The 24,519-nt window shown below is 44.1% G+C and overlaps 4 protein-coding genes and 1 long non-coding RNA gene across 12 annotated transcripts; 3 read left to right on the top strand and 2 right to left on the bottom strand.

Moving 5' to 3' along the window:
- The first annotated feature begins 850 nt into the window (after positions 1-850).
- On the top strand, positions 851-5,463 carry LOC120690006 (QWRF motif-containing protein 2-like). 2 transcript variants are annotated; one of them, XM_039972513.1, is made up of 6 exons: positions 851-2,343; positions 3,213-3,332; positions 3,921-4,037; positions 4,137-4,226; positions 4,744-4,851; positions 4,943-5,463. In XM_039972513.1, exons 1-6 carry the CDS (start codon positions 994-996, stop codon positions 5,006-5,008), a joined length of 1,851 nt encoding a protein of 616 aa, XP_039828447.1. In that variant the 5' UTR covers positions 851-993; the 3' UTR covers positions 5,009-5,463. The 2 variants fall into 2 exon arrangements, 1 of the variants encoding a protein (XP_039828447.1); XR_005681546.1 differs by having other exon boundaries at positions 3,921-4,851.
- A 1,169-nt stretch (positions 5,464-6,632) lies between these two features.
- On the bottom strand, positions 6,633-10,890 carry LOC120690004 (serine/threonine-protein phosphatase 7 long form homolog). Of its 5 annotated transcripts, XM_039972511.1 has the most exons (10): positions 10,700-10,890; positions 10,136-10,216; positions 9,363-10,004; positions 9,196-9,281; positions 9,019-9,109; positions 8,489-8,920; positions 8,273-8,404; positions 7,675-8,188; positions 7,440-7,595; positions 7,091-7,335 (listed from the first exon to the last, which is right to left on the bottom strand). In XM_039972511.1, the coding sequence occupies exons 1-10, from the start codon at positions 10,748-10,750 to the stop codon at positions 7,325-7,327; spliced, it is 2,196 nt and encodes a 731-aa protein (XP_039828445.1). In that variant the 5' UTR covers positions 10,751-10,890; the 3' UTR covers positions 7,091-7,324. The 5 variants fall into 5 exon arrangements, with proteins under 5 accessions (XP_039828443.1, XP_039828441.1, XP_039828442.1 ...); XM_039972509.1 differs by having other exon boundaries at positions 6,633-7,595; positions 9,363-9,917; XM_039972507.1 differs by having other exon boundaries at positions 6,633-7,595; positions 10,700-10,889.
- Positions 10,891-10,928: 38 nt separating this feature from the next.
- Positions 10,929-15,484, top strand: LOC120690005 (casein kinase II subunit alpha-2-like). Its single transcript, XM_039972512.1, has 10 exons — positions 10,929-11,452; positions 11,549-11,678; positions 12,163-12,357; positions 12,829-12,986; positions 13,351-13,441; positions 13,514-13,579; positions 14,352-14,434; positions 14,513-14,576; positions 14,664-14,732; positions 14,843-15,484. Exons 1-10 carry the CDS (start codon positions 10,941-10,943, stop codon positions 14,900-14,902), a joined length of 1,428 nt encoding a protein of 475 aa, XP_039828446.1. The 5' UTR covers positions 10,929-10,940; the 3' UTR covers positions 14,903-15,484.
- A 1,083-nt stretch (positions 15,485-16,567) lies between these two features.
- On the bottom strand, positions 16,568-20,223 carry LOC120690003 (protein transport protein Sec61 subunit alpha-like). Its single transcript, XM_039972506.1, has 7 exons — positions 20,022-20,223; positions 18,625-18,972; positions 18,250-18,477; positions 17,809-18,163; positions 17,604-17,728; positions 17,355-17,490; positions 16,568-17,142 (listed from the first exon to the last, which is right to left on the bottom strand). Exons 2-7 carry the CDS (start codon positions 18,966-18,968, stop codon positions 16,903-16,905), a joined length of 1,428 nt encoding a protein of 475 aa, XP_039828440.1. The 5' UTR covers positions 18,969-18,972; positions 20,022-20,223; the 3' UTR covers positions 16,568-16,902.
- A 799-nt stretch (positions 20,224-21,022) lies between these two features.
- Positions 21,023-23,376, top strand: LOC120690002. Of its 3 annotated transcripts, XR_005681545.1 has the most exons (4): positions 21,023-21,926; positions 22,003-22,098; positions 22,473-22,591; positions 22,685-23,376. It is a non-coding gene; the product is annotated as an uncharacterized LOC120690002 (long non-coding RNA). The 3 variants fall into 3 exon arrangements; XR_005681544.1 differs by having other exon boundaries at positions 21,025-22,098; XR_005681543.1 differs by lacking the exon at positions 22,003-22,098 and having other exon boundaries at positions 21,029-21,926; positions 22,377-22,591.
- Positions 23,377-24,519: the final 1,143 nt, after the last annotated feature.

The following is a 24,519-nucleotide window of genomic DNA, read 5'->3' as shown; positions in this document are numbered from 1 at the left end:
TATGTCCTATTTGTAGATTCCACACGTGACAGTTTGTTTATATATGCTACTCGCCTCTGCATCACATGTTACTGAGATTAGAACGTACTACGAAGTATCAAGGAGTTGCTACTAATGACTACTTCTTAAGAGTTTTTTTTTCATGCACGAATGAATTTTGCCCGGAGCATACCATAGTTGTATTTGTCCATTTGCATTGTTGACTACCGAGGCGAGATATAGTATCTAAAAACTTCAATTTTCCTAGGTCACTGAGTCAAGATAGTATCTACCCAAATCTTAAAATCTTGAATTCTTTTTTCCTAGGTGAGTGCGTGGAGGCAAAGGCACAAAGGTCCAAATGGCCAATCACGCAGCGGATAAACTAGTAGCCCGAGCACACTTCCCCTGCCCGCGCTTTGTTTAGAGCCTCGGAGCCCGATTCCCCTGGCGCCGGGCCGCCGGCGCGTCGGGGGACATGATGGTGTCAGCCCGCCCCCCTAGCGACGCCGTCTCCACGCCGTCGTCGCGTAACCAATCGCCGCGGGGCAGCTCGAGTCGGCCACATGAGCGTCTTCGCTGAGCGGGCGTTTCGTCAAGCCGGAGCACATGCCGTAGTGAGCCCACGGCGAGGAAAGCGTAACCGGGACGCGAGAAAATCCTGCGGGTTGACGACGCCGGCGGGATGGTCTCACCCAGGCGGCCAGGCCCAGCCGTCCTGAGCAAGCAGCTGCTAGTTCCGCCGCCCCACCGGGCCACCAGGGCCGCCAGCAGAGGACACCGGCCCTTTATTCCGCCCGCTTTTCCCCTTTTGCCCTTGCGACGGAACGGAACGGGTCATCATCCCCTTCGGCCTTCGGCCTTCCGCCCATGTTTCACTTGGCTCCCACCCCACTTCCGCTGCCGTGCGGCGTCGGCTCCGCTCCCCCCATCTCGAAACGAAACGAAACCCCTCCCTCCCTCAAACCCCAGAGCCCCCAAAACCACCGGGAGATTCCGCGAGATCTGAGCGCCATGGTGGCCGCCGGGGCAGCAGCGGCCGCGCCCCGGCTCAACCCGTCGCCGTCCCAGCACCGCCGCCGCGCTTCCTCCGCGCTCTCCCCGGCCAAGTCCAACGCCAACGCCAACGCCAACGCCGCCGACGCCGCCGACGCGCGGCCCAAGCCCAAGCCCAAGGCCGTCTCGTCCCGCTACCTCCTCGGGCCCTCCTCCAGGTCCATATCCACCTCGACCTCGACCTCGACCTCCACCACTACTACCACCTCCTCGAGCTCCAACTCCACCTCGACCTCGGCCTCCACGCCCTCCCGCCGCTTCGCGTCGCCGCTGCCGAGGCGCTCGGTCTCCGTCGACCGCCCGCGCCCGGGACCCGCGGCCAATGCTGCCGTCGGGGAGGCCGGGGGGCCCAATGCGGGCACCACCACCACCACGAGGAGCCTCTCCGTGGCGTTCCAGGGCCGCTCCTTCTCCTTCGAGACCAGCAAGGCGAAGCCGACCACGTCCCCGTCCCCGTCGCGGCGGCCCGTGGCTTCGGCGGCAGGGGCCATCACGCCGGAGAGGAGGCGGCCTGCTATGGGGACAGTGCCAGAGAGGGGGAAGGGGTTTGAGGCGGGCCATAGCCACCACAGATGGCCAATGTCGGCGAGGTTTTCGCAGGGGTTTGAGGGAAATCCACTTACCAAAAGCTTGGATTGCTCTTTGCACAAGAGGGACGCCGCTGTCCTTGCTGCTGTTCGGTCGCTGCGGCAGTCCATGGTGTTTGAGGAGGGGGTTCGGCGATCCTCGTTCGATGGTGGGGACTACCTGATGTCTTCAGACACAGAGAGTGTGTCGTCTGGGAGCAATTCAGGGTCTCAGGATGCAGGCATTGGCATTTCTCATAGAGCACGCCCGGTGCCTAAGGGGATGGGTGTGCCAGCACGGTTCTTGCAGGATGCTGCTGCCAGCAGGTCGCAACGATTGGCAGATCCAGGCACACCATACTTGCCGTATACCTCTGGGTTGGCTGCATCTCCCAGGACAGCACCTGTCAAGAAATCACTGTTAAATGGCTTTGTTTCATCCCCACTGAACCGGCCAATCAGGCAATCTTCACCAAGTAAGCTTACAGGTAATCCATCGAGGAGGATGTCAAGCCCATCACGGGCGAGAAACTCTGTGGGGTCGGGCACTTCATCATGGGATCATCAGGGAAGAAGTTCATCTGGTTATGGTTTGGATGGTGAAGCGCGGAGGAGGTGGCATGGGGGTAGCAAAATTGACTGTGAGCACCTATTGAGAATTTTATCCAATCGACATTTGCAGTGGCGGTGTGTGAACGCACAGGCTGATGCTGCACTTGCTGCACAGAAACTTACTGCAGAGGTGAGTATGTATGTTCGTTTACAAAACACTTACTATTGAATTAAAATTTGTGAATTTGTTTCGCCTGCATAATCAACATAAACTGTTGTACAGTCTTAGAATTCAGTAGTATGTGGTCGTGGGCTCATAGCTGTAGATTTGGATTTTATAACTTGCTTGATTTATTCAATTTATCATTCATCAATGATTTGCGCAAGATGTAACTGATTAAATTTAAGGGGCGGCATATGCTGTCTAGGCTAGCTATATGCAGGAGCTGTGTGCTCACACTTACCTTTTGATTTGCTTATTTTCAAAAGCAAATTTGTGTAGTGTGCACATTTTGGTTGTAACTACCTTGTCTTTTCTGCCATAGTTTATGTTATCCTAATCTTATATTAACTGAAGTTTTTTTAATCCCTTGGAATAGCTTCTTCAATAAAGGCAAACCAGGCAATCTATGCATATCAGATAGAAAGTGAAGAGTAGTTGTCACACACACACACAAAAAAAGAAGAAATTTATAACAGTTGGAAAGACAAAAGAGAACCAGGATAGCTTTGACAACGACATGCCTTTATGTTGGAGCTGTAGACAAAACTGATATCAATAGGATCTGTTCAAGGTGTATCCGATGGAATGCTGAATATATCTCATGTTCTTTATGTTTTAGAATGGGTGTTTGTATTCTGCACCCGTTCGTAACCAAATGGAAGCCTGGCTGTGATTTTTTGTTATCGTACTGATTTATTGAAAGTACTAAGTAGCTATTTTAATGAAAAATATTTCTAGTCAAAAGTATCACTTTAAGCAGATTGTTTTATATAGCTAGTACTGTTTTTCTACCTTAATACTTCTCAATAACCCTTCTTCTTTGACCTTTTCACCAGAAATACTTATCCGATGCATGGATTACTACCCTAGGGATGCGTAAATCTGTTGCCCTTAAGAGGTTCCAGCTACAGTTATACCGAAACAATTGGAAACTCATGACAGTTCTAAAGGGACAGGTAATAAGCAGTTATTTAGTTTTCGTGCAAGATTGCTAGGCAGTTCACTGCCTTATTAGTCTCAACATGACCATTTTTTTGTTAAGGTCTAGAAGCCTTGCTTTCTGATAGTTCATCTGATTATCTTGAATTACCCTCCATGTCTTGCTGCCACTGGCCAGCCTGCCAGACATTGTTAGTAAGAGAACATTTTGCCAAAAGGAAAATAAGTCTCTGAAAAAAAATGATTACCAATTAGTTATAGGCACAAGGCCATCACCCATCTGAATACATATTTCAAATATCTACAGTCTCTCCACCGAGCCTTCTCATTCATGTAATGGTAGGATCATGTAATCACAGGCTGGCCATTTTTATGCTTATTTCCTCTACTCAATAGATTGCACATGGCCCCTTCCTACGAACAACTTTAATAAAGTTAAAAAGGGAGAAAGACCAGCTCACCAGCATGCAGACTCTGTATTGGCGCCCTTAGATATAACTGTAAGCTATTAGTAAACAGATTTTGGCCAGTCATATCTTAACTGGTAGTAATTCACATTTCACCTTTGCCTTGTCTAAAGTTCTAATGAAAATTGCATGATACAGATGGCATATCTTGAGGAATGGTCTATACTAGAGAGGGACTATGCGGATTCTTTATCTGGAATTGTGGAAGCTCTTACTGCCAGCATTTTGTGCCTCCCTGTTACTGATGGAGCAAAGGTTGTAAATAGCATACCATTATACAAAATTGTTTGCACATGTTCCCTTCTGTTCTGTATATTAAAGCTCAAGTTCTTCTTTGCTACTTTATATTTGCAGGCTGATATCCAAGATGTGAAAAATGCCGCTGGTTCTGCTGTTGATATCATGCAAACAATAGGAAGTTCAATATGTACTTTGTTGGCTAAGGTACTGTGTCCATTAAATTGCTTTCCTGTTCCATTTGCTGTCACTATTTGCTTGTCCACCACTACATTATTTTTAATTTATGACGGGCCCCTGGCGTATAGAGCAGAATTAGCACCCTGTATAATAAGGTTTTCCAACTTGTCTGATTCATGATGGATAGTTAAATTGGTTGAGACTTTAATCTGATCCCAGCCAGCCATTTCCTAGATCAGACGGCTTTAAAAACCTTCCAAGTTTCTCAAGCATAAGAACTTCTCTTCTTGAGGGTCTTTGTACTTCTGTAGGATAAGTGCATCCATATGTATTTCCTAGTTGGGTTGAATTGAAGATCCTACAACTGAACTCATTTCACGGTTCCAATCATCTTAATAATCAACTTTGCAATAACCATACCAAAAATATGTACTATTTTAGGCATGCACAAAAGCACAGCAATTCTTACGTTTGGTAAAATATTTTTTCTGTGATGCTGTATTTGTTGTTTCGTTTGACTGATGAAATCACCTCCCGTCTGCAGCTGGCTGGAACAAGTATTTTGGTTTCTCACCTTTCCAAAGTTGCTACCCATGAGCGCACTCTAATGGAGCAGTCCAGAGAATTGCTGTCCACACTTGCAACAATGCATGTAAGTACTGAGATCCACCTGCATTGGGTTCTGACTCAATGCATATTATATTATTTCTAATGTGCATATCTCAACTATTTTGCTGAAACAGGTCAAATACTGTAGCCTACAAGGGCAGAGAGTACAGACAACTGACAAGAGGTCCATGCATTCCTAGCAATGCCACTATAACCCCACTAACGGAAGAATGTAGGTGCACTTGCAAAATTCTGGTGGTGGCTTGGATGGTGCCCACTAAGCAATCTGACTCTGAAGATGCTATCTAATCTAGTTCCAGTGATCTATATATGGTCCTCTAGTTCCAGTGGTCTATATGGTACTCTGATGTATGCTAGAAAGAGCAGAAGTGCAGAACAGATGGAATGCAATGTATATAGATGTATCTCATTTTGTTGATTTTAGCTGAGGATTAGGTCAGATGCTAACTAGCTAGATTGGGTTCGTTTTGTTCGTCAGATGACTAATGACCACCAGGGCAATGCAATATAACTTCTAGCAGTACATTAGCTTGTCTGCCTTAGAAAGAAACAGATGGTGACTTTGGAGTATCATGGTTTCGTGTTGCCGATCCAACTGGTGGCCCCAACTGCGAATGATATACCATGATTGTTACATTGCTCGGCTTCGAAAAAGCAGATCGTGAATTTGGAGCAGCATGTCTCATTAACTAGATGATATGTTTGTAACTTTGTTCGTCGGTTCCTCCATGAATCCAAGTCGATTGGCATCCACGTTTAGACAAGATCTGTCCCTCCGGATTTCGGTGGTGCTTCGAAGGTTCCAAAAACTGAATTACTCGGCTCCAAAATCCAGACACAGCTGTTACTGCGACAGCGCGCGTGGCCATAGATGCTAGATCAGACCCAGCGTTTGCTTCACAATCTGTGCAAATTACCCATGGCGCGGTGGTCAGTGGTGGTCGAGGAATGACCAGGATGGGTTTCGGTGAAAGCACAACAGATCACGACGAGACGGCACCTGATGCGCACGAAAGGGGAGCAGACACGACACGAGCGCTGAAAGCGAGGGGTGACATGAACCGGGGCGATTCACTGCAGTCACGGGCACGCTCGAGGCGGGGCAGCCATCATTGCAGTTGCAGAGCGCGACCGACGGGCTCACATCACAGGTCACAGCTGCCAGACCTCCCTCCCTCAACACGCGCAGCGACCATGACGCGAGGCCTGCGGTCTGTGCCCGGCCGGAAACGGCGCCCATTGCAGGAGAAGAGCCGCGGCCGACACAAGATGAATCATTGTGGTCGATTAGCTTGCTGGTAGCGCCTCTTGATCTTGCTACAGCGCCTTCCGGTACCGTGTCTCCTCTCCATGTGATAAATCTGGAGATGTTAAAGTTGAAGCAATGGCTTCATCTTACTGGCTGTTGAGGTTGCTGCACATCTAGGGCTCTAGGGGGGACAGACAAGTACGTGGTTCCTGTATGGGAAGAACGCTAACGCACAAGAACCTACCGAATGGTAATACTTCCTCACCTACATAATGTATGTTTTAGATTTGTCCCTCAAACTTTTCTAACTTTGAAGTTTATAGGAAAATATTAACATACACAACACCAATCGAGTTATCAACCCATCAATGAAACTAATTTCATGTTATGTATTTTAAAATGAACTAGGTCAAAGTTATAGAAGTCCGACTTAGAGCAAATCTAGAATTTCTTGTATTTTGGAATGTAGAGGGTTAGAAAAGTGCCATGTTTTTATACTGGGGACTGTGATATTCGATTCCTGGCTCCTGCAAGATGAAGACGGTCAGAGAATATTACAGGAGGAACAAGTCTGGATATCTTAGTCACATCTTGGTTCAGATATTCCTTATCTGAAAAGGATTCAGATATTCCTTTGGCATGATGCCTTGGCTACACATCATGGTAAGAAGATTCTGCTGAATTCACATCCATTGTACTCTAAAACATACATAAACAAAATAGCTTCTGAATATATTGCCTAAAGTAACAAAAACAGTATTAGGAGTCAGGGCGATGATTGCATAAGTGCTTTCGTTTCCTTCTTGTGAATGCTATCAACTGGCCACTGCCACTTCTTACATTCTGATCTGTTTTCTTTGCAGTTCCCATTTTAGTAGCCTCTATGGTTAAACAAAACTCAGAATTTTCGTGGGAGGGAACCATCAATTTCCTCCTTTTAGATAGTTCGTTTGGACCTGGATTGCCAAGGTCCTCATCCCCAGCAGATTCCACCTGTCCAATTGTATCATTTCCTTCTCCAGTGAATGAATTAACAACTCTCGGAGTTACCTCTCCAGCACTACTGATAGGCAAATCTTCAGCAGGTATAGCAACAGGTTTTTGCCAATGGCCATTTTCAATTGGGTCCTTGGTATTCTCCTGAAATATTTGATTTTGCATAGCATCAGCTCCACCTTGAGCAACAGTATCCTCAAGCTTTGTCTGGACAGCATCTTGCTGTTTGTCAGGGCCTGGAATTGCAGCATCAGGTTCTTCCTGTTCAGAGACATAGGGAGATTCAACATCACTTGGCATTGAACTTAACTTCTTAGATGTATTCAAGGTATCTCCAGGTCTACTGGCAGTAAAAGGTCGACGACCTGTAATATTCTTTGATCTTGTCTCCACAGCTTCCTCAATTATAACATCATTCTCAGATGCACCAGTGATCTTATCCAATTGCTCATTATTTGATGATATACCCAAAATCTTTTCGAATTCTGGAAGGACTGAAGGTTTGCATATTGTTCCTTGACCTGCAATTACCGAAATTCATGTGAGTGATCTCCACCATGTAATTGTGCAAAAATACAATAAAGACTTCATCAATTTTACCATTAATCAAAGGTGCACCACCAAACTCCTGCAATTCAGCTGTAATCTTTTTGTAGATTTGGTCCACCGATCCAACAGTCTCCTGCATTTCCACAGTCGCTATGGACGCATAATCATTCTTCACTTCTGAATCTGAAATATCCTCCAGTGTAGCATCCTCTGCAGATGTGTTCATAACATTTGTCATAGCATCCTCTACAGGTGTGCTAATAATGTCCTGGATATTTACTTCTGTCATGGTTATATCAAGAGGATCTCCCTGTGGATGAACATCCTCAGTTTTGTTGCTTGTGGTATCACCTGTTGTGAGAGGTGCTAAATCAGCAGCTCCTCCTGTGGGTTGAATTCTCCTCATTTGATCCAATTGCAGTATAGTGTCTCCCTCGACATGATCATCACTGATTTGTTCCATCTTCGCAACAGTAGCTTGGGGAGGATCCACATTATTTGAAAAGATCATGGCTGATTTAGACCTCCCAATTCCCGTGCCAGCTAGAAAGCCACTTTGCATAATCTGCATGACAATTGAGGACATAAGCATGTTTTGTCTCTTGCAATTTAAGTAAATAGATACATTACGAAACGATGAGAGAGTAACCTGCTTAGCCTCCGCCATTTTAACAGTGATGTACACATCAATATCAGTAAGTGATTCATTTATTCTTTTTGCATCAGTTTCACTTAACAAAGTTCTAATTCGTCCCTGTACTGTACTTACCAAATCAACCTGCTCATGGTTGAAAGTGTTTATGAATGACATGTAGACATTAAACTTAGCACAAACAGAAAGCAAAATTCATTTAAAAATTATTACCAGAATTTTATCAGTCTGCCCAGATAACTCATACGATATAACTGGACATTCAACAGGAGTGGAGATCCATCGACGTGTAATTCGCCAATACCATTCAAGGTAACAATTCCTTGCATGAGTAGGATTTGAATTCCCTGTATCCTGTTGCTCGACAACAGAGAAGAGCCTGTTCTGCCATTGTTTAATGTACTTATCATGGTAAGTAGGCCAATCTTGATCAGCTTTACCCTGCATTGTAACACGTTCAATAGCCTCAACCAGGTCTGGTATGTGCTGCACCATTCCAAATTGTAGTAATACACGATCAGGCACATGCATTTCCACTATCTGGAAGCATATTAATGGCGTCCTTGATCGCCAAACTGCAGATCCAAATGTACATGTTGCAGGAAGCCCAGCTATCAGGTTTGGTGTGTACGGGTCCCATGTGATCTATAAAACATCCAAAGTATACTACTGATATCATTTTGAATCATTTTTGTGAGCATCTAACAGCACAAATGCACATCCTGAAGTCATTGAACTCATACCTGAGAATCTGATATAGTATCAAGCCCATGCCTGTAGAACTCATGGTCCATGGATCGGACATTTTCACGGTTCTTGAATGCAACATTCCACCTAGTTATCAGATGTTTTTCATATCATGAAGCATATATTGAAGTAAACAGAAGTGGTAATAAAAAGCAATCTGAGATATAAAAAACCTGCAACCAAGAGGCGAGTCATCAGGTAGAGCCTTATTCTCTAGTCGTTCAGGACAGCCTATCTGGATATGCTCCCATGCCCATATCTGCAATGTTTGGTGCATTGAACATCAGGTCTAGCATGCATGGAGAGTGAAGTTTTCTGCAAAACTAAGAAGACATACTACCTGAAGAAGAGTGAGAAACGCACAGCAGTTCGCTTTGCCCTTCATGCTGGCCTTTCCAAGCTCTCTGTAGAGGTGGGCAAGAACAGCAGCCCCCCAGGCCATCTCTCCTGAGGCATCAAAATCACGGAGTAGGGCCAAATATCGCAAGTGCACTCTAGTTCCACTCGGATCAGGAAATAAACTGCAGCCGATTTGGTACAGTATGTACGCTCGTGCAGCATACTCTACATCTGACTGATTTGCACCGTCTGGTAATGTTTTGAAAGTGTCATGGAGCCATGCAATGTTGATAGAACCACCTTTGATCTGTGGAGGATCGTGGCCCAGAAGCTGTGTGCACAATTGCTCCCAATTACAGTTTGTCGGGCCAGTGACAGGAGCACCATGTACACGAAGCCCAGTAAGAATTGCCACATCCTTTAAGAGCACTGTAATTTCTCCAAACCGCAAGTGAAATGTTTGTGTTTCACGCCGCCATCGTTCAATCAATGCATTTAACAATGCATGATCCAACTGAACCCGCTTCAAGAAAGAGAGGTGGTAAAATCCAGAACGCTGCAATAACGCAAGCATTCCCTTATGTCTCACTTCCCACTGGTTAAGCCTGGTGCCATGTTCGATAAATCTAACAGGTTTGTAGATCTGCATTTTCTTTCAGGAGAATTTCATTAACAACAAACTCTTTTTTTAAAGACCCAATAACTGAGAACTGAACGCATTAATGGGAAATAAGCAGGTAAATCAAAATTTAAGGACAAGTTTTAAACTGTTACCTTCCCAACAAATATAGCTTCTGACTTGTGAAACTCCTGTTCCACCAGGACAAATTTATCAACAGGACCAGGGTCAAGGTTCTGCTCCAGATTCAGTGAGTAGATGGTTAGCTGTGATTATGCATGTATGCTGGACCAAAATGGCTATAATGACCAACATTGTATAACTTGTCAGTTCATGCTTAAATTTCTGTATAAGTTAGTAATTACGAGAGCATGGTCATTTGAGCGCATCCCGTGCCTAAACTCCAAGCTCCAGCATGGCAGGGCAGCATGAGCAACTGCAATGACTGAACTAAAGAACTAGACACCTCTTGGTGCGAAGGCTAACCAAAATGTACCTCGAAAGTATAAGCGCGAGACGCAACAGCACCCTGCTTTTCCCCATTACCACAAAACCAGTCGCAGAAAATGCTTTAGTACATAAACTCAGCGCACGTGTGGCACGAACAGTCTACAAGGCTATACGGCGAGGAATTCCGATGCCAGTTAAGAAAAATGGGTGTCGCTTGTCCCTCTAGAGGCAGGCGACTAGGCGAGGTCCTAGGGTTTGGCAAAACTGACCTGCGCTTGGGGCTGAGCTGCGCCGCCGAGCTCCTCAGCCCCAACGTCCATGGCAGCTCGCGCCCTCTCGCTTCCTCGTCCGTTTTGGAAGAAGGGTGGAAGACGGCGGCGTGTTTCGGGGGCAGGCGAAACCGGCGTCTAGTTGCTGGCGAGCTCCGAGTAGCAGGGGAGGGGGAATGAATGCTCCGAGTATCAGGGCCGGGCTGGGCCAATCACCCGAGGCCCAATCCGGCACACGGTCATGATGGCCCACCAGCCCGCGACCACGAGGATTGCTCGAGATTTTTACGTGCGTGCCCACCACGCCTCTGGTGGAGCCCACGCGTGCGTGCGCCCGGCGCGCCAGGCCTCCGTGCTTTTGCTCTCGCACGCCGCAGCGAGCCAGCCAGCGGCACGCCCGTCCGGATCCCTCCGCCCCCCGCGCCGCGGTTCCATGGCCTGGTGCGCCCTGCGCCGCCGCGTCCACCCGCTTCCGGCATCCGCCGCCGCCGCCGCGCCCCACGGCTTCCTCCTGCGCTTCCTCCTCTCCACCGCGGCCCCGCGCCACGCTCACCACCACCAACGGCGCCGCCGCGTCGCCCCCACGGCCTACACCGCCGCCGCGGCTGAGGCGCCGCTCCCCATGACGCCGCGCTTCGGCCGGGCCACGCGGCTTCCCGGGGGCGCCGCCTCCGTTGCGCGCGTCTACGCGGACGCCAACGGCCAGCGCCCCAAGGAATACTGGGATTACGAGTCGCTCGACATCCAGTGGGGGTAGGCACACGGAGCTGGAGCTCAGCTCGTCCGTGGTCTCCAGATTTGGGGGTGGCCGGGTGGGGTAGGGTTGTTCTGATGTGCCTGTGCTTGCAGGGAGCAGGATGGGTACGAGGTGCTGCGGAAGGTGGGGAAGGGAAAGTACAGCGAGGTGTTTGAAGGTTTCCGGCCTGGGAGCGATGAGAGGTGCATCATTAAGATCCTCAAGCCCGTGAAGAAGAAGAAGGTGACGAAAGTTTGCAATGCTCTGTTGTGGTAGTTGTTGCATTTCTACTCACTGGAATCGTGAAACTGGAAACGCAGTGGCTGCCATTTATTTGGTTAGAGATTATGAATGGCCACCAGTCTCAGCTGTTTTTGTGTTAGATTTGAAGATGATTATCTTGTCAGCTTGTTGCTTCTAGTATAGTAGTATGTATTTGTCTATGGTGCCAATGAGCATGAGATAATATGGTTTGAGTAAATTCTTGGTTAGTTTATCTTGGCTGGAGACATTGTAGTTGCTCAGCATTGTTGTATGGTTATATCATCTTGTTCATACTCAACAAATTCACAACAAAAAGGACATTATGGTTTTTTGTATAAAAAAAGAGCAAGATAGGAGCAAAAACTGATAATTTTTATTTTCTGTGGCATCTACTCGTGTTTCTACTAGCTTAGATTTCTGTGACTTTGTAGCGATTCATGTGGTTTGTTTTATGATCATCCAGATAAAGAGGGAAATAAAAATACTTCAGAACTTATATGGAGGACCAAATATTGTAAAGCTGCTTGATGTTGTCAGAGATGAGGAATCAAAGACGCCTAGTCTGATCTTCGAATATGTCAATAACACTGACTTCGAAGTGCTCTACCCTGCGCTATCTGATTATGATATCAGATATTATATTTTTGAATTATTAAAGGCAAGAATCTGAACCTCATTATTTCTTGTATCTGTTACTTGCGTCATCTTGTTCATGGTTCAGCTATTTCAATCTTAACTTCTTTTCATGATGTACTGTTTGATTTTGAAAGTAAAATTGAATTCCCATGGTTTTTCTCGCATATCACAGATTCGAGAAATTTTAAGGGTCGCATTGGGCCGATAAGTATGGTCTCTTATTTATATTCCTTTAACTGATAATTCATGTGGGGGACTAAAATGTAGAACTATCATAAAGATATTTGGAGTTTAGGCCAAAAGAAAAAGGAAACTGATTCCTTGATGATTGGTGGGCATCATAAAGACCAAATGAAAATGCAGTATGTGGTGCTCTCTTTTATTGAGGAGCTAGCTGTCCATTTTGCATTTTTACAACTTAAATGTTTAGCCTGCTGTTTCCTTCAGGCTGCATTCGACTTGATGGTCTTAACTTTTCCAGGTATTTGTGTAGGCACTAGATTATTGTCATTCACGGGGTATCATGCACCGAGATGTCAAACCTCACAATATCATGATTGACCATGAAAAACGCCAGCTTCGTCTAATCGATTGGGGTCTTGCAGAGTTCTACCATCCCAAGATGGAATATAATGCTAGAGTTGCTTCAAGGTCAGCTGCCCCAGCCCCCCAGATTTGAAAGTTGTTGGTTCATGGACTTGTTTGGGTTGTTCATAAAGTTGTATCTATCCACATATTCATGGTAGCAATTATGCACTGCTAATAAAATATGAAAAAAATTATATTCTCGTGTGGACTTAATTATAGTAGACTAATGCATCTTTATATTAGTTCTGGCTTATATCTCTCATTAGAATGTCATGTGAGTGCTGGATTTTCCACAGAAGGTTATGTTAACCCTGAATAAGTAGTAAATTAATGTGTACTACTGTCTCTTGAAAATTATATCACTCTCTCGGTGCCTCTCGTTGCCTTCTTTCTCTCCTTGGATTACCATGTCCTTTGCTATTTACAGATGCTACAAGGGTCCTGAACTTCTTGTGGATTTGTTAGATTATGATTACTCATTGGATTTGTGGAGCCTTGGTTGCATGTTTGCAGCAATGGTAAGTGGCAAGGCCCAATAAATTATCTTCACTATGTGACCTCTGTTGATGTCCATTATGATTCTCTAACAGATATTCCGAGTGGACCCGTTCTTTAGTGGCCAGGGTAATTATGACCAGTTAGTTAAAATAACTGAGGTAAGTTTAAAGCTTCTCTGTGTGGAAACATCCTTCAAAATATTCTCTTGGCTGCCATTTAATCTAGTACTTTAAATTGAAATGGTACAATGATTACAACTCTAATTAGTTGCCAGTTGATAATGTTTTTATATGTTGCATAAATTTAATTTAATTTGTTAAAATTGCACAGGTTAATTGATTCATGTGAAACCACTGTTTGTATATGAGTTGTTTTGCACCAATTTAGCACAATATCTCAGCTTTAGAGTCTCAGTAATGGCAAGTTCATATGTTGTGTCTACATCTTTTATATGGACCAAAGTAGCAGTCTAGCAGACCATCATTGCGTGCACTGAAAATTACGGACTGCATGTAAAACGGCTTTGTATATTGTTGTTTTTTCAGATACCAATATATCAGTGGTATGCGCTATTCTGATTGCGAACTTTATAAAACATGAGTGTAGGCTAATCAGAGTATAAAAGTATGTCTAGATGCTGCAATAGCCTTTTGTGTCCACTACAATTATCTATGATCTCCTTGTGCTACCTATGAGTTCATTGCGATTAGCTACCGCATCTTGGATATATGGTGCACCACAGGTTCAGTTATGACCTTGACGAAACCCTTAAACATAAAATCGTAAGCCCTAGCTGTTCAGGTTTTACAATTTCCTCTCATCCCTTAATCTTGCATTGCCCAAAGAAATGAATCTTTGAAAGCAGGTTATATCTGATTTGTTTGAAAATTGGTTGATGAGTAATATGCAATCACCGCTGCTGTCCTGCAGGTTCTTGGCACAGAAGATTTCTACGAGTACCTTGACAAATATTGTCTCCAGCTTGCCCCACAGCTGGAAAGACTCATTGGAAGGTCATTGCTTTGGATAATCTTGCAGACTATCAATGTTCTTTTATTTAGGATGATCTAACTAAGTTTTCATGGCTGCAGACATAATAGGAAACCATGGGTAAAGTTTGTCAACGCTAGGAACAGACACCTAGTTAGCCCCGAGGTGACCCTTTTGATCAGTGTGGCCTTTTACTCCTCATTTCTTGTGCGCGCGCACGCGTGTGTTTGACAATGTTTCTACCTTTTGTAGGCTATTGATTTGATTGATAAGCTACTCCGGTACGATCACCAGGAAAGGCCTACAGCAAAGGAAACCATGGTACCCCTCTCTTGCCCACATTCATAAAGAAAAGTTTATTCATTTTTACAACACTTCTTACTTTAAAACTAGATTATGCTGAAAGTATCTTTTTTTATATATGTTTGCAGGCTCATCCATATTTCAATCCGGTAAGAAGCTCTGAGAGCAGCAGGTCAAATTCTCAATAGCAACAAGATGTGCAAAGGTGCATGTGAACGACCCTCTAGCTGAATTGGTTAGATGGGCTCAAGTAGCACCCCCCTTACATAGGGGAGTGGATTTCAGGCTGGGGGCTACAAAAATCCCCGCACCTGCCTCCGCACCAAAGCACATGGAAGGTCCGGCCTGCTCTCGAGTCTCGACCCGCTCTCACACGGGAAACAGCACGGGCAACAGTATCCCTATGTAAGGGTGGGGAAGGGGTTTGGGGATTTTCTCAGGAATACCTTCTTGTTCTAATGCTCGGAGGGCAGCTTGCCACAGACTGGGTATTTTTTTTCCTTTCTGCAAAGGTGCACCTTTACTTTTCATGTGGCTCAACACTGTCATGCAAGGCAAACGGCATGTTTTGACAATTCTTTTAAACTTGTGCGAAAGATGTAGAGAAATACTTTTAAGGCAGGTGCATGGTCTCCGCATAGCGGCATGTAAGTGTCACAATTTGTGTGAGTTTATTCTTTAACTCTGCTGACTGTTCTCCTGCGAATAATTTATATCACCAGTGGGCTTGTATACCGCATCACTTGGAGAGAAAATCCGGGTCATTTGCTTCAAATGGTACCTTAATAATACCATATCCATATATTTGTACTTGTTTGTACCCGGTAGAAGCTTGTAGGTTAAAGTGTGCTAATTTATTTATTTATTTTGTGAAACCTATTATAAATGCATGCTCACACAGACTTGCCTACGGACCAGGGTACATCTTTGATATTGACGAGGTCCATATGCGTCTTGTTACCACCAAAAAAATTAAACGCTCGTCTATTTACTTGTTCTTTTAAATGGTTACAGATTGTTTGGTTTCAGTGATACTGATTGTCTCTCCAAACGATGACCGCGTCTTGTTATGTATTGAGATTTGAGAACGAAGGTAGCCCGCGTTTTGTTCTGCTGGAATGTCTCTGCGCAATGTCCAGAACTTGAAAACCTCGTGTCTACGACTCAGAAAAATATCAAGCAGACGCACCGACACCCGGTACTAGATCGATAATTTTATTCTATGATGACTCGGTCAATAGACTATCCAAGTCATCGTGGATCAATTTGAAGTTGTTGACCTGCTGGAAGCATTTCACCGAACAATTTGACCTCAAGGTGGCCCGAAACTTTGCTGCACTTCGGTACAAGCCGTTGCTTCCCAAAACGGGCGGCCAGCAGGCATCAGCTAACGTTTTTTTGAAGGAAAGGCATCAGCTAACTCGATCCGATGCCCCGCTCAAAGGACATGTTTTTTTCGCAAAGGTGGTCATCTAGCTTGCAAGGGAGCAACGTAAAGTGGAACAGATAGTGGCTCAGTTTATATCACGCAAGTTATGGGATACAGAGTACAAATACTTATCCAACGAAAAAAAATATACTCGCTACTTTCCAAAACAAAAGGTAAATCATTGACTTCCAAAATGTAAGTTACTGATTTTTCTAAGTTCATACATTTTACTATGCACCTACATATACAATATATAAATAATATACAGATCTATGTACATATCAAATAATAATATGAATCTAAAAAGACAAAAACAACCTACATTTAAACCCCCCCCCCCCCCAAAAAAAAAAGACACGGAGGGTAGTATTTATTTGGTAAGATCATTTTCGCAAACAAAGAACCATAAACATTAGTAAGATCATTATCGCAAACAAATAAGGACATGTATTTCTGATCAAGATAACTAAATTCATCAAAAATCATACGGCTCACTATATAGTCAATACATAAGAAGACTGAAAAAGGCCAACTGATGATGACTGCGGCTGTACTTTGGCAGAACTTATGCCACCATACTGACCTCAAAACGCATGCAGAACCTGCTACAAGTTTCCCTGATCCCCTCTGTAAATTAGTCTGCAACCTAAACTGACTATAAGCTCTCCGATTACAACAATAAACAGCCGACCAAACAGTACTGTGACTTGCAGGAAGATTAAACCTATACCCATATTATGGCTCCCGCAGCTACAGAGATTAGAAACCAAAGAAACCAAGCTCGGTTGCCCTTTCCTTCTCGAATGTCTCAAAGTACTGGTATATGATGGTGACAGCAAGCAGAATACCCGTTCCTGAGCCAATTGCGCCCATGAAATCAGCTAGAACAGTCAATGCACCAATGCATACTCCACCAAATGCAGCAGCAGTGGGGATGTATCTGTTCAGTTCCTTCTGCAGGTTTGACTCACGATGGCCTGGCATCACCATTTGTTGTTCCTGTTGAATTGCCAGGATAAGGGATTACAGCTGCAATCACACTATTAACATTTCTAGTACATAACCAGCAGCAGATTATATAGTTGCATGACAAACTGAAGTAATATAGTCCCAAACAAATACAACATCATGTGCCCCTTGCAAGGTTCTGAATTATGAACTATGCTACAGATGGAGGGGAAAGACAGATCATGTATATGCATTATTTTTACCTTCAGCTGCTTAGCAACATCCTTTGCTGATGAACCAGAAACTTCAATCCATGTCTTTGAGAAGAGAGCACAAGCTGACAGCATGAAGACCACATAGAACAATGCATGGAATGGATTTGCCAGAACATCAGCCAAGCTGCAAATTTGAACATTTGAAACATGGTTTATTTATTCATTGAATGTTAACAAAATCATAAGCAACGAATAGTAAAAGAGAAGGAAGCAACATAAAAGAAACTAATTATTCACCTTGATGGTGCAGTAACATAGTAAGCAAGACCACCAACAGGAACAGAATGGCCAGAGTATTCAGATTCCTTCCATTTCCCAAGAAGGTCAACAAGGAAATTTCCACTGTACTTCCTGTAGAGAAGCTGCAATAAAAACATTTTTTAGCCCTTCCACATTCATGTAAAGATCAATTGTACTACAGCACTGGAATTGAAGTCCTTACCTGGGATATGAAATAGAGGTTGGTAATCAGTGCAGAGTGCAGAATGATAGGCATGTTGGAAGTGTAGAATAGCTTGATTGGGTATGAGCCTTGTTGACCACGAGCATTCTTTGATCTCACTGGAAGCACAACACGGAAGCCTTGGAAGTAGATAACTATGAGGAAGACCAAGACAGTAGCAAGTAAATTGGTCACATTTGGAAGATTCTGACGATAGAAAGCCTCCCGTAGAGCACGGACTTTATCAGTTCGAGTAATCAAAAGATGGAACAAAGCAATGACAGCCCCTTCAAATTCAGCACCACGCCCACTGTTGATGGTTGTTGGGCTAAATGCCTTCCAGATGATGTTCTCACTGCATGGGAGGAAGTTTACCATAAGACAGCATGTACATAATAGCAAGACCAATCATCATCGAGAGATGACATTTAACATGCTTACCAGATATTAGTAGCAATGAACAGAGAGATACCAGAACCCAAGCCATAGCCTTTCTGTAGGAGTTCATCCAGACAGATGACAATGATGCCAGCAAAGAAAAGCTGAAGTATAATGAGAATAGCATTCCCAGTTCCAAGTTGGCTCACACTGCCATACATTCCAGAGAGAACATATGCCACAGCTTCTCCAATTGCAATGAGGATACCAAGCAACTTCTGTGCACCATTTCTGAGTAGAAGAGTAAAGTACGGATCACGAGAAAATCACCAGATACAAAATAAGCAAGTTCTTAATGACATTCAATTGATAAAAGGATGGATAGGACCCATGCAGATAAAAGTAAAATTGGAGATCATACTATTCAACAATACTTACAGCAGAGCACGATCCTCCCTCACACTGTTGTCAACTTCAATAATCTTTGATCCCACTAGAAGTTGCATCACCATCCCAGATGTCACAATTGGAGTGATACCCAGCTCCATAACAGTACCACGGTTTGATGCAAGAATAACACGCATCCAGTAGAAAGGGTCGGCCCCAGTAGTAGAATGAATGCCATAGAGTGGGAGCTGGCTGCAGACCAAGAAAATGAAGAGAGAAATGACCGTGTAGATCACTCTCTCTCTGAATGGTATTTTCCTATCAGCACTCTGAACTTCTGGCAAGAAAGCCAGAAAGGGCCTGACAAGATGCAGTACTCGAAACCCGCCAGCCATCTCTCTAAATTAAGAGAAAAGATATAGATCAGCAATATGTACAATATCCATTACACCTAATAAGCATAATGAAACCCTGCCTAGTCTATTGGGCAGTCATAATTTTGATTAATATAAGATGCATCCATTAGATTAAATGAATCCATGAAAGTATATATATTCAGAATCAGATAAAGGAAGAGCAGACCAATAAAATAAAAACCAAAGCTAGTATACAACCACTAGGCATTTAATGAATAAAACGAGCAGAGAAGATATTTCCCTTCCATAATTTGCAAATTGACATGCTTGTTTCCTTGTAGTGACTTGATAGATCAAATTTAATTGAGAAAAGTGATTTAGAGCTATACCTAAGCTGCACAATACGAAGCAGTGAGTTTGATGTAACACCTAATGTTTGCCAGCCCAGCTAGAAGTCCAAACAATTTTCATGATACGAAAATTATTTTGTTAGTAATCTTCATTGGTGAATTAGCTCAGTCCCCAAACCAGTTTATGTGACGTTCAATGTAAGCTCTATCGATAATCTGCATGACTATTCGGCTTGACACCCCGAATTAACTAAAGGAAACTATTCAACGCTCAAATCAAACATAAAACACACCACATATATCGCACTATTTAACCAGGTGCGAATCAGAATTATACCGAACATACCGACCAATCACAATCAAATCAACCGTCTTAACTCTTAACACCCTTAGATTCATATGGATCTGGACGTCTCACCAACTAGTTCAAATACATAAAAGCATGCCGAATCCTTCGAAACGCAACCCTCGAACCGCATGACACGCTTCTAAACCCCACACCCACGGATCTCGGAGCGAACGGGTCGACAATTCAAACCAACTCGCGCATCCCCCTCCGTAGATCCAGCAAGCACATCCAGGAACGACAAGCACAAACGCGACGCAGATCAACGAGCATCGACACAAATCGGCAGGCAAACAGAAGCACGCGAACCAGATCTGCGCCCACGGCACGCGAATTGGGTACAGCTAACCATTGGATCACCTCGAAAACCGGGTCGTAAGGTGCGAGCAGCTTTACCTGACCGACGACGAAGACGACCGCCCTACGCAGGGCTGGGTGCAGGCCTCGCCGGGTGACGAGTGCGCGAAACCCTAGGCGAGCGGAGGATGGGAGAGAGGAGGAGACAGATGGGATCTCCCAGCACGAGGAGTACGCGGGGAGCAGTAGAGAGGCGATTGGGCAGGTTAATAGCGGGAGGGGGTTTGATGGCCAGCAGAGCACGACGCTCGCTGCGCGTGGGGCCGGGCAAGTGGGTCGTGGACGCGCAGAAAAATCGCTTGGCCATTGGGAGCCTCCACAGCCGTCCGATCGGGAAGGGGCGCTGCAGATGGGGCCTCTTGACGTGGGAGGGGAATAGGGGATGACCACGTCGACCAAACGACCACGGATAGGACAGCTGGACAGTCACACTCTCTTGTCAATCTGGATCGGTGGGCTGCAGATGATGATTGTTGGCCCAACCAACCCGGCTGGTCACTCCTTCCACTTGCACAGCGGCCCATCGGAGGCTTCTCTAAAAAAATTGAATGAAGGGGGGAGGCATCGCCAGTCGCCATCTTTCAGCCCATCTCAACCGGTAAGGTCCGTAGAAGGCCACAACGAAGTGTGTGGAACCTGAACTTTTTTTTCTTTTGAATAAAAAGTGCAACCTAAACATAACAACTAATATGCATTGAGCATTAAATGTAGTTGAATTTTTGGAACCCTAAGGGGTGTTTAGTTCCCAAAAAAAAATTCCTACAGTACCCGTCACATCGAATTTTTGGACATATGCATTGAGCATTAAATGTAGTTAAAAAAATAACTAATTACACAATTTAACTGATTAGAACGAAACAAATGTTTTAAGCCTAATTAATCTATGATTGGACATTAATTACCAAATAACAACGAAATGTGTTAAAGTAAACAAACCCAAATTTTTCCCAACTAAACGCCCCCTTACAAGCACTCCAACAATGCCTAGTGTAATCTCATTTATGTGTGTATTGTAAGTGAACAAATAAAGAAGATAAAAACCTGCATTTCTATATATTAATTGTGCACCGCTCGGCCACCTCTCAGGCCATCCACGATAGCAAAAACAATTTCGTCCGTTTGATCTGCATCCTTCGGTGGCTATCTCCTCCGCTAGTTCACCGGCTGCCGTAAAAAAAAAATCTCCTTTTGTGAAGCATCCGGCAGGCCGAAGCTCCGCCCAACCTCTCCGATGGCGCTCAACCTCTCGCATCGCCGTGCTCCTCAGGGTCCGCTCGAGCGCGGGGGCCGCAGCTGCCTCCACTGCCGCTACCGCTGCTGGAGTTGCAAGCGGCGGCCGCAGGATCCGCAGCCGCAACCGCGTCGGGCGCCCGCCGGCGACCGGCCGCTAGCCGTCGGCCCTTCCATGTGCGGCCCGCCGCCCGCCGTCCACCTGCGTCCCGCTACTGCCTCCAATGGTAGTGTCCCAATGCGTTAGAGGGAGAGGGTAGCCGAGACGTCACCTGTGCGCTGCCGCTGCCGCTGCTGCTGCATCCGCACCCGGCGCCCGCAGGCCCCCCTCTGCGTGCAATCTGCTGCCCGCCGGCCAACACTCGCTGCCTACCTGCTTGCTTGTGCTACCAGTGCCACCAACGCTACCGTGCCACTGCGTGAGAGGGAGAGGGTTGCGCTGCAGCAGCGTATCTCTTCAAGTCGAAGGCGCAGTGATAGCAACAGAGGCCGGCTCCGCTTCCTATCGCTCATTCTGTGATTTTTGTTGCTGCAGCCCTGTTCCTTTCATTCTTCCACTTTTTCTGTCCTTTTCTCTTTGCAACATTATGTTACTGTTATGTGTCTCCCCTTTTACCTATAACATTTCTAAATTGTTTCAAAAAAAACTATGAAGGAACGACAAAAAGCAAGGCAACAAATCAGCTTTCCACAAGCAGGGAAGGTACTAGCCAGGTATGTTTTCTCAAATTCAATCGTTATAACATGAAATATATTTAGAAAATATAATCTGTCTACTTCCTGTCAATAGGATGAAATTTTAGATCATGATTCTGATTTAGATGACACAAGGAAGAAAAAACAACTCATTAGAAGGTGATTCATCACTTCACATTGGAACCAAAAGGTGCTAATCATCATCATCTGCAATTTCCATTTAAAATATGATAGAATAATTTTCTGAAGTCATCCAAACTGAAAGAAACTTCTATACAGATTCCCAATTGAAGAAACATCCACAGCATCTAAGAGTCCCAAGACTCCAAAAAAACTACTAACACAATCATTTAATTGTTCACGTAACAATACATCTGTTGACCTCTTATGTGCAGTAATGGAGAATCCAAAAAAAGAATTCTATTTATGTTATCCAAACTAATTATCTCTTCTCAATAATAATTACAGATACCAAGATGGCACCAAAAGGAACAACTTTGGATTTATTAAATTGACTTACTGTTTACAATAAACATATGATTACTTCTATTCATACCTGCACAGAACATTTACAATGCCCTTTTGTACTAATTCTATAAGTACAAGGCAAAGGGGAAATAAGAAGATCATCATATCTACATTCTGTTATAAAAATGTGCACCAAAGCATCATTGGAGAATCTGGTAAATCTTAATAAATCTCAGTTTTGTCTTATCATAATACAACATAGGTGGTTGTAAGAATGTTCCTAATATTATTTCCTAATGGTTTTGCAGGAATCCAATCATCACTACATTTGCATTGAAACCTACTTCTTGAAGTCAACCTGCATTTCTAGAACCAAACCTGGTAAGCCTCATCTTCTGAAAGTCAATGCATTATTTGTCTAACCATGGTAACATTTGAAATGAAATTTAAACTCTGCTTCTGCAAGTCAAAGACTTCCTTTCCAATGTTGACTATTATAATAATAAAGAATGGCAACCAAGCTGACAATTCCTTTCCGATGTTCTTATTCTCATTTTGATTTTCTTCTGTTTTGCTTCATCTTTTATTTGTTCTTTTAGTTACTCCTTGATAAAAGACTTCCTTAAGTTCAATTGTAGAACTCTGCTTCTGCAAGTCATATAGTTTTTGAGCAGGAATGACACACACACTTCCAGAAGTAGGGATGGCAGTACTCTTCTGCTTGAGTTCTTAACTGCTTTCTTGCTTAGTATTTCCTTACAAAATCTCAGCTAATAATGTATAGAAAGGCTTTTTATGTGAAATGCATAGGGAGGTATGCCATGAATATCTATTGTCACTAGAACTTTCCTGCATCCAGTAGTTTGATCTGCCTAAAACTATCTATACGTATGTAACTGAACTTCCAGTGCAATGTAAAAATGGTGAATGTCGCTTACTTATAACTACTCATGTAATATATGCGCACATGTCCGTGCTATGAAACCTCTCCATAGCTTAACCCTCTTGCTGATCCCTCATGGTCAGCTGATTTCTAAACCTTTATGTACATATATATACAATAATTCACATACTTCTTCAGTATGCAATGCGATGTAACAGATGCTGGCTCCCATTGCCTTTGCCAATTATCATGCAACTTCACATAGACAAGTTTTTTTTAAAAAAAATTGCTGCTATATATACGTATGCATGTTTCGACCTTCACAGATGTTAAACGCATTTACTCTTAAACTCTGCTTATCTCATTTAAAAAATGACATGAGGGCGCGCCAAGGCGCGCGCAAAGTACTCGTCTTCCTTTGTGGCTGTAGGAAATGTGATTAAAATGGAGCCTTTGTAGAAATTTGCAGCCGGCCCGACCATTCACATGCCATAGTAAACATTGAGTCCTCTTGTGTGCCACTGCTCTTTAAATTTTTATTCGTTGATTCGCTCAAGATTAATCAGTGACTCGAAAGGCTTTGGCTCTATTGGGGGAGCTGGTTCCCTCTCTGCCCTCTGGACTTGTGTAAATTTTCTGCACCTTAGAACTGGACTGACTGTTAGTTCCTAGGGGTGCTATGCGACCGGCGATTTGAACAACAACAAATTGCACCGGGTAGATCAAGATGAACAAATCACGTTGAGGAAACGAGTGTCAAAGGGCTATAATCTATCAGGCCATGGCATCCATCGCAAAACACCTATGTACGGATGACCAACCTCACTGGTACGAGTGTACTGGCACAACTATTTTATTGTTTTTTCTCTAGTGTGAAATTTCTGTCTCGTCTCTATCTGTTTTATCTCGACGTTAATATTTTATCATCTAAATCCTTAGTAAAAGAATCTTTGAAAGGGTTTCTCTCAAAACAGATTCAATGATGAAATATTTTCTTATCTTAGTTTGCAAAATAATTTCATGCTTCAGTGTCCCAATCTACGCAAAATAGATAAAGTTGGAGCCAATATATACCTCCCAAACGGGTTCTAAATGTATAAATAACAAAAAAAAAACAGCTTACATACAATTAGCTATATGTAGTATTTACACTAAACACAACACTCGAGCTGCTCTGCACACAGCTACACCCACACTTTTCAACGCTGCTCATGCTCCGGTCTCTCTGTATCGGACATAGTATATAATCTAATATCTGCA

Source organism: Panicum virgatum, chromosome 9N (assembly GCF_016808335.1).
Source record: "Panicum virgatum strain AP13 chromosome 9N, P.virgatum_v5, whole genome shotgun sequence".
Taxonomy (NCBI): Eukaryota; Viridiplantae; Streptophyta; class Magnoliopsida; order Poales; family Poaceae; genus Panicum; species Panicum virgatum.
The sequence above is the reverse complement of the archived record's forward strand: the minus strand, read 5'-3'. Positions and strand labels throughout refer to the sequence as shown.

Excerpts from the sequence above, each read along its gene's own strand:
- LOC120690006 (XM_039972513.1), top strand. The coding sequence starts at position 994 with ATGGTGGCCGCCGGGGCAGCAGCGGCCGCGCCCCGGCTCAACCCGTCG. Across the intron at positions 4,227-4,743 it reads TATGTACTTTGTTGGCTAAG|CTGGCTGGAACAAGTATTTT; the intron begins GTACTGTGTCCA and ends TCCCGTCTGCAG. Across the intron at positions 4,852-4,942 it reads CCACACTTGCAACAATGCAT|GTCAAATACTGTAGCCTACA; the intron begins GTAAGTACTGAG and ends TTGCTGAAACAG.
- LOC120690004 (XM_039972507.1), bottom strand. The coding sequence starts at position 10,750 with ATGGACGTTGGGGCTGAGGAGCTCGGCGGCGCAGCTCAGCCCCAAGCG. Across the intron at positions 9,282-9,362 it reads CGTTTCTCACTCTTCTTCAG|ATATGGGCATGGGAGCATAT; the intron begins GTAGTATGTCTT and ends CAAACATTGCAG. Across the intron at positions 8,189-8,272 it reads AAATGGCGGAGGCTAAGCAG|ATTATGCAAAGTGGCTTTCT; the intron begins GTTACTCTCTCA and ends ATTGTCATGCAG.
- LOC120690005 (XM_039972512.1), top strand. The coding sequence starts at position 10,941 with ATGATGGCCCACCAGCCCGCGACCACGAGGATTGCTCGAGATTTTTAC. Across the intron at positions 13,442-13,513 it reads GTTGCATGTTTGCAGCAATG|ATATTCCGAGTGGACCCGTT; the intron begins GTAAGTGGCAAG and ends ATTCTCTAACAG. Across the intron at positions 14,577-14,663 it reads GACACCTAGTTAGCCCCGAG|GCTATTGATTTGATTGATAA; the intron begins GTGACCCTTTTG and ends TACCTTTTGTAG.
- LOC120690003 (XM_039972506.1), bottom strand. The coding sequence starts at position 18,968 with ATGGCTGGCGGGTTTCGAGTACTGCATCTTGTCAGGCCCTTTCTGGCT. Across the intron at positions 18,478-18,624 it reads AGGGAGGATCGTGCTCTGCT|AAATGGTGCACAGAAGTTGC; the intron begins GTAAGTATTGTT and ends TCTTCTACTCAG. Across the intron at positions 17,729-17,808 it reads ACCTCTATTTCATATCCCAG|CTTCTCTACAGGAAGTACAG; the intron begins GTAAGGACTTCA and ends TTTTTATTGCAG.